The 8,367-nt window shown below is 33.6% G+C and overlaps 1 protein-coding gene across 3 annotated transcripts; it reads right to left on the bottom strand.

Annotated features, from left to right (window-relative positions):
* Positions 1-495: 495 nt before the first annotated feature.
* LOC131155400 (uncharacterized) lies at positions 496-3,154 on the bottom strand. 3 transcript variants are annotated; one of them, XR_009136812.1, is made up of 3 exons: positions 2,925-3,154; positions 803-2,750; positions 496-701 (listed from the first exon to the last, which is right to left on the bottom strand). XR_009136812.1 is itself a non-coding variant. In XM_058108488.1 (2 exons), the coding sequence occupies exon 2, from the start codon at positions 2,484-2,486 to the stop codon at positions 1,884-1,886; it is 603 nt and encodes a 200-aa protein (XP_057964471.1). In that variant the 5' UTR covers positions 2,487-2,750; positions 2,925-3,154; the 3' UTR covers positions 496-1,883. The 3 variants fall into 3 exon arrangements, 1 of the variants encoding a protein (XP_057964471.1); XR_009136811.1 differs by having other exon boundaries at positions 496-706; XM_058108488.1 differs by having other exon boundaries at positions 496-2,750.
* Positions 3,155-8,367: the final 5,213 nt, after the last annotated feature.

Genomic DNA, 8,367 nt, shown 5'->3' on the forward strand with positions numbered 1-8,367 from the left:
TATATATATATGTATTTAACAAAAAGATACAAATCTCTCTTAACATTTCAAGATTTTTATAAAGTTCCGTTCAGATTTGTTAAAAAGATGTAGACCTTCTATTTTAAAATTTTCACATACCTCATATGAGGTTTGGTAAAAATACATACTTCCACCATACTAAGCAAAAAGACAAGATAGGGGTATAAGTATCCCAAAATCAAATGTTTAATGGAAGTTTGTAAAACTTTTAAAACCCTAGTAGAAGCCTACATCTTTTTGGCAAACCGCAGGGAGGTCAATATCTATTGTCCTACAACAATAAATAAAACATCAGTCCATACAACAAGAATGAGATGTTGTATAATTTATCTTTAAAAAAATATACATAGGCATAAAGTAATATCAACATATAATATGACATAATTATTTACTTAACGAATAATGTTAAGCCAAGAACTAAGGTATGAAAATTGAAACCATAACGTATAACATGAGAACGAAAGACACAACAACTTCAGTCTTAACACTAACTCCATTAATTCAAAGGATGCCTGGTAGTTGAGTCAAAACAGGCAGATACAGATACTATGCATTTGCTAAGACACCGTCAAGAAGATAGCCAAACTAAATATGACTTGAATAAAAACTACAAACATTAAGGGCGGAATGCAATTCAGAAACAGCTTCCTGAAAAATCTTCCGCTGCAGGCTGCCCGGTTCTGCACTGGTAGAACATGTTGATTAAAAATCTTCATCAGCAACAATTTTAAGGCAAGCATCAATCAAACATTTGACAGTAAAGAAATGGCAATGGTGTTACCTTGCAAACAGTTCGGTATGATCAACGATCTCTAATGAAGACAACCGGATAAAGATCGATGAGAAAGAGGCATTGCTAACTCAAAAAGGAACAGAAAACTAATAAGCTTAACACAGGATGGTGCAACATGACTTAGCATTACAATAAGGAGGAACAGCAGCAAGAACTAACTCAGCTTCCCTTCCACTCTTTTCTCTCTTAAAAACCAGAAAAGACAGTGAAGGAGAATGACAGTATGACACTCCCACAGAGTGCGCAGAGTCAGATTATGAATAAAAGAAGAGAAAGGAAAGAAGTAAATAAACAGTGAGGATGCCTATTAGAAAAAGGAAACGGTGAGAATGAAGAAGAAAAGATTATTAGTAGAGAAGTCAGGCAATGATGGACTACACGAGAAATTGGAAGATCATCTAAGAAGTAAGCTACAGCAACATTAAACCAGTAACTACGGAAGGACTAATCAATGATGAACCTAGAACAAAGAAAAGGAAAGTAGGTTAGAGATCAACAGTACAACGATGACATTTGTGAAAATAAAGGTACCTATGGAACATGAAGATTCTACAATATATACACTGTATATGAAAATGGAGACCTAAATCTAAGGAGACTACTGCATGTAAAAGAAACTGTACTGAGACTTCGTGTATCCACCATCACCTAGTTTGCAGTTCTCTTCAATCCCAATAGATAATACAGTCAATTCTACCAACCCAAGCCAGAAGTGTGCAGACAAAAACTGCTTGGAAAGCAAATTCATGCACAAGTTTCCCTCTGCTTCCTGAACAATTAAAGGCAGCAACCATCCCTGTTAGAGAATCTTGTCCCACAAACCTTCCCATCTTGTAAAATGATACCCATAAACAAAACCCAGAGCTTCCTCAACTTATCAATTCATTTCATGAAATCTGAGCACTGTTGACCTACCATCCATGATTGTCTTCATACCCACCAATACACAAAGCTTAATGAACTTGTCATAAGTTACGCTACAGACCAATTTATTCCTTCTATATACAAGCTAAAACTAACCCAGTTTGCACAACAGACTTATTTACAGGAGCCTAATGCTCCTTCCAGTTCATTCATCAGTGGTATCGAGATTAAGGATGCGACGCAGAGTCTTGGTCGCAGAGTCAACACTGAGAAACAAATCTTTTGGAGAAGTGAGAGGTTCTCTTGTTGGGGAAGGCGGGGCAGACTTGGCAGTGGGATGCATTTTCACAACAGGGGCTGAACCAGGCATATCTAGTGACAAAGTGCGCTTTGGCTGGAGTGAAAATTTAGGAATCGGCAAAGAACTTGGCGGCGGAGAATTCGAGTAAGCAGGGCCAGCCCAGAGCTCAGAGTAACAGAAATTGTCATTAAATGACTTCTGCTTGTTAGAAACCTCAATGTCAATGGGGAGTGAGGTGGTTTTCACGGTGAGGTGTTTGGAGTCATCAGAGTGAAATTTAGCACAAGGTGACAGTGTTTTGGGGGTATTGGGACAAGCCCTCTTGGCTACAGGAGTTGTACACCCCCTCAACGGTGTTGGGAGTATACCTGTCCCGGATTGAAAAGTTCTACAACTAATCTCCCTGAAATTTCTTGACGGTGACGAACCGAATCTGGCAGGCTCATTGGCCTTGCTTCTGCTGTAGTATTGATTCCTATGCTGCGCCAAAACAACAAGCGTCTCCATCGACAAGAACACACCAGATCTATTGCTAAATTCAAAGCGGAGGGTTCTGAAACATGCCCAGATCCACGTTTATCCAGAACTAGACCTCTAATCCACAAATTTATGGTTTGGGTGGAAAGTTTGCAGCAGAGATATCAAACCGATTTTTAATCTCAGTAAATACAAAGCAGGCATACAAAGTTGATAGTTCCTTTAAAATCTTTAGCTCAGGCACTAAATCAAACACCCCATAACTTCCTACTATCAGATCGAGGCCTTCAATAACTGTAAAAACACAAACAACACAAATCGAAAAGATTTAACCAAAAAAATTTAAAATTTAAAAAACAAGAGCTCAAAACGCCAACTTTCACAGCAACAACAAAAGCTTCGCTTCAAATTTCATTTTCATTCCCATGACCATATCATTCTCTCAACAAAGTCGGGACCAGAAATTACCGTTTGAGCCGGGAAAATTGCAGTGCTAGAACGATCCAGAGGCTGCTCTGAAGCTAATATTAGATCTATGAGAGCTCTCGCGAACACTGATTTTCTGTTGTTTACTTTTTACTTTTTCTTCCTCACATCGCCATGAAAGCCGAACCCCAAGCATTTGTTGCCGAATCAGCGGATCTGGCTGGAAATGGGATTTAAATGAAACACTGTGTCCATGTTGGGGTTGTGAGAGTAGCCCTTGTATTTGCTGAATTTGCAGAAATACCAACCTTTCCCTGTTCCACAGTTCCGAACACAAATTTGTCTTCTTCTTTTATGCGCTTCCCACATTTGGTCATCATTAATAATATTTTAAATAAGAACATGCACTCCCCTTACCTTTGAATTTAATTGCTTAGTAGTTTAGTCATTAAATTACGTTTGACAAATTTTTGTTTCATAAAAAGCCAAAGAAGTTTTAACTCCATGAAGTAGTAGTTTTCAATTTGTTGCTTTGGAGCATATAGAATTTTCTTATGTAATTCATTACGTCAAGAAAAGAAAAATAAACAAATCGTTCGTATTTAAAATGTCAAACTTTAACATTTGATAAAAAATATATTATGATAAGTAGGGACAACATGTATATGCTTGTATAGAAGGAAAGAAAAATGTAATAATGCACAATGCAATAGTTTTCAAAATTTATTTTTAGTTAAAGTTTAAATTTGAGATCTTCAGTATATATATAGAGAGAGAGAGTTTTTATAGATATCTAACCATGGAAATGTACCCTAAGGAACATTTTGAATGATTTGACATTCACTTCTAACAAATAATTTCTTCACAAAATTTGAATTCATACTGTTAGTATAATTTTATTATTTTTATAAATTTAGTGGCGCATAATTATATTTTTAATCAAAATATGTTATAATCTAATATGTTGTCCGTGGTTTTCTATAATTTTAGGAGTGACAAGTGGCTCTCGATTGGGCTTGACATGGGTCTGTCACTACCTATGAAGGGTGATCAAATGACCAATTGTAAGTGTTATGAAAGTGACAATTTGGATTATCACTAATTGTTTCATCACACAAACATGTCATATAGATGCAATCATCTACATTCAACAAAGAAAGAATCTTCATTTTTTTTCTTTGTCTTGACCTAGTAAACAATTTATTGTCCTAAAAATTAATCATACCATCTTGCTAGTGTAAAATGAATTGTTACCGTAAATTTCCAAATCATATAAGATCGCTAATTAGCAAGTACTTACTAAATGGAAACTAGGAGAGTTGATCCCCTAGCTAAGAAAATGACAAGGTAAAGAAGTAGAGGAAATCAAACAATTTTTCTTGTAAAGTAGTGTAATCTTTTGAAAGAAGTTTGAGAAATAAGAAAGGAAAGATTAAGAGTTTTTGCAATAATATTCATATAATTGTGCAATTGATTAGCTTATATTGTTTTGGAAAGTCAACTGTATTAAGATAGGAAACAAGGTATTTTAAATTTCAAAATCTTAGTTACATATTTGCACCCCATTTGCATGAGCATTACATAACACACGCACCTTATTCGTGGTATTTTTGGATCCAACTGTGAGCACAAACATACTCAAGTTTCTATGGAATGTGTCCCATGTTGTCTTTGTGCATCAATAAGTGTTCAAGTTGATGATTTATGGAAATAGTGAGATTGACTGCATATTTGAGGACCAAATGCTATTAAAAAAAATGTCATTAGAAAGAATTGACTAAGTATTGTATATGTGTATGCGTCGAAGTAATTTTCTCATCCAAATACTCGAAAAGGTGGCCAAAACCCAATTTGTTTGACAACCTTGCGATGACTAAGATATAATTTAACGAAACACAAGTAACCAAGCATTGCAAACGCCCCATTATCCTCAATAGCTATGTCATAAAAAAACCATGGACTTAGTTGATACTTGCTCATAGGGTAATATAGAGTAGTTGTACGTTTAAATATGAATTCAAAAGCGCTAGGGAATTTAAATTATAAGGGTAATTGTAGGTTTACTTTTAATTTAAAGGGACTAGGAAAATTTAAATGATTTCATCAAAACTAGCATATTTTGGTTATGGTTGGCTTGCAAAATGACTATTCTTAGGAATATAATAATTATAGTAGAAAATTTTGATATTTAATACATATATATATATATATATATATATATATATATATATATATGTGCTACTACATGAAGCAAGTAACATTTTTTCATGAATTCATAATAAGAGAACCAAAATTCACCATTTAACAAGAAATAGATAAGGAATAATTATTACTATGGGAATGTCCATTCCTTTCCTATTCTATATTAGATGGAGTAACTTAAATTAGTATTTAGGAGCATGATTTTAAACTTTAGATTTTGATTTGTATGGATTTAATGAAATTCAATACAATTTTGCGTTGTGTTTCCTCAAACCCACACAAATGGGCAGTCTAGTGCACAAAGCTCCCACATATGCAAGATTTTTTAGAAGGTGTGAACCACGATAGATTTATAATACATAACTTTACCTTACATTTTTTTCCACTTCTCAAACCCGTGACCTCTAGGTCACACGACTAGACCTGGCAAAGCGGATCAAGTCGGATAATCCGTGGCGGATAAGGCGGATTATCGAGTGAAAAAATCATAATTCATATTCGACTCGTTTAAGTGGCGGATTATGCGGTTTCGGGTCGGAAAATTCATGGTGAATGGGCGGATAATCCGCTATTCTCAAATATAATTTTATTAATAATTTATTTTGTGTCATAATAAATTAAGTTGTATATGACAACTTGCGAATAGTTTGTTATTAACTTTTCTAGTAACTATATCAATCAGTTGTTTTTACCCGTGGAGTTATTTCATTTGTGAGTTTTATATTTGATGAATCTGACAACTAAATTTCTTCTTCACTCATTTTATCATTTTGATAAATTGAATTTGCTATTGACTGAAACAATATTTTTTTTCCTAATCCTAGTAATGCACTACAAAAAAATAGAGAAATGAAATTGAATATATTCATTTTATATTTATATTGAATGACCACAATATTTATATTGAAATTTGACTTAGCCAAAAAAAAAAAAAGAGGAAACAACTTGCATCAAATTTACAAGCTAGAATTAACGAACCAAAGTTGCTTATCTATATATATATATATATAGGAGTGAGTGCATTATTAGAATTAATTCATGAAATATTCATGAAATAAAAGTTTTGCTCACTAATTATACTTTTATTTTCTATCTCACTTTTTTTAATAACTAAATATAAAAAATACATTTATCTTAAATTTATTTTTCTACTATTCTTTAAATTTTAATTGGAGCCTAAATATTATTTTCTAGTCTTAAATTCCTTTGGAGAAAACAAGAGTTGAGAATTACTATTTTACTATTTTTCACATTCTTTAAATTTTTTAATGTATGACATTTTATGACAAATTAAAAATTTTAATTGAAAGTATGTTCATTTTTGTCCTTGAATCAAATAATAATTAAAAAATATGAATAAAATAATAAAAAACAAGAATGAATACAAATTGTAAAATACTATAAAATAAATAAATTAATTATAATTATCTTACTCAACTATTACATTTTTACTTAGTTTTTAGTGCTCCAAGAAAATGTGTGACAATGGAAAATGGGTGAATATATTTTCTTTGAATGAATTTTTATTTATATTTTCAAATTTTATGGATATTTTTACTTCAATTATATTTTAAATTTACATGATCATCTTATTTTAATTTTTTTTTTATCAAAAATTGTATATAAAATGATTTCATAAGCAAAACTGAATATTAAATATACAACAAATATCATAAAATTTAATTTTCAATTTTGCCACAATAGTTCAAAACCGAAAATGGAAAAAAAGAAAAAAAACACAACCATTGTGCATAAACATCGTCATTGCCTATTTTAGTTTTTTTTTTTTTCAGTGCATTATAACAAAAATAGAAGATAAAAATTGAACATTATAGCAAACTGCCCCTTAGCTAGGCAAAACATCTCCATTATTTTAGTCACTGCAATGCCAAACCGCCCCTTAGCTAGGAAAAACATACCCATTATTTTAGTCACTGCAATGCCATAAATAGAATTTTAATATCAGTTGAATCACTGGAAGAAGATATTCCTCCATTCTTCTTTTAGTCTAATTGTAGTTTAATTTAAACATATAGTTACAAGATCACAGAAGGAAAACTTCATTGAAGAAAAATAATGCAGAAATTGAAGAATATATACAATCCACCTCAAGTTGAATCATGAACAGGCCGAGTGGCTGGTGAGGGTTGACTGGGGCCACTGGGCGAGTGATTGGTGAGGCTGCAGGGGAAGACTGGGCGAGGGAATCGTGGCTCGTGGTCGTGGGTCGGTAGGTGGTAGTCGGCGATGGCACTGGCAGTGGGAATCGTTGTCGTCGTGGCTCATGGGACGGTGGAATACTAGGAGTGAGTGTCTCAATCTGGGTCCTGCCCTCCTGGGATGTGGCTACTGGCTGTGTCATGCCCCGAACCCGCCAGGTGGGGCCTAGGGTGTAATGAGACCATTCACTGTCTATGATACCATTCACACAACGGAAAATAATAAACAACCTCCAATAAAATACCAGAATTCTATACTATTCAACCCAAAATGTATATCCATATGTCCATACACTTCATATTACATAGCCGACATTTAAAACATAAATTGTACATATAACTGTTCTTACCACCACTAATAATTAACAAAAACTAAACCCTGCCCCAAAGATTTCTAAGCTTGATCACCTAAAAGACCTAAAAAGTCAATAATTTGCCGGGGTGAGACACCTCTCAGTAAGGAAGAAGTAAACTATAACAATGTGTGGCAAATGAGTTTCTATATATATAAAATATAGTCGTTTTTTAATCCACAACAGAGAATACACATGCATATTCATGCACACATACATAAATATTTAATGGTGATAGTTCCCAAGGATAGGAAAGATTACACGCTCATACTTGTACCTTCCCTCTACCGAACATCTTAGTTCAAATCAAGCTTATGGGTCATGCCCTGTTTTGATTATGACAAATACTCTGCTATTTATTGCTTATCTAATTTGTGTGTAGGTTTAGGAAACCAATTGATGGCACATGAAGACTTGAAGACTAAAGACCCTGAAGACTTATTGTAATTTATATTTTATGTAATTTGGGTTTGTAATAGTAACTAGGTATATCGATCTGTAATAATCTCTGCATGTCATGCATGTAGGTATTTGTAAGCTCTCAAAATGAACGTAGATTGACCATAGGGAATGAATGACTTTAGGGCAGGTTGATCGACGCCAGGTTTTTTGGCATATTTAAAAAGGCCTTAGAAAGACCCTAGGTCCCAGCACTTGCACGTAAGAAAGTCCGCATAATAACTTGCTCGATTAGGGGATCAAATTGAAATT

This window comes from Malania oleifera, chromosome 5, assembly GCF_029873635.1.
Source record: "Malania oleifera isolate guangnan ecotype guangnan chromosome 5, ASM2987363v1, whole genome shotgun sequence".
Lineage (NCBI taxonomy): Eukaryota > Viridiplantae > Streptophyta > Magnoliopsida > Santalales > Ximeniaceae > Malania > Malania oleifera.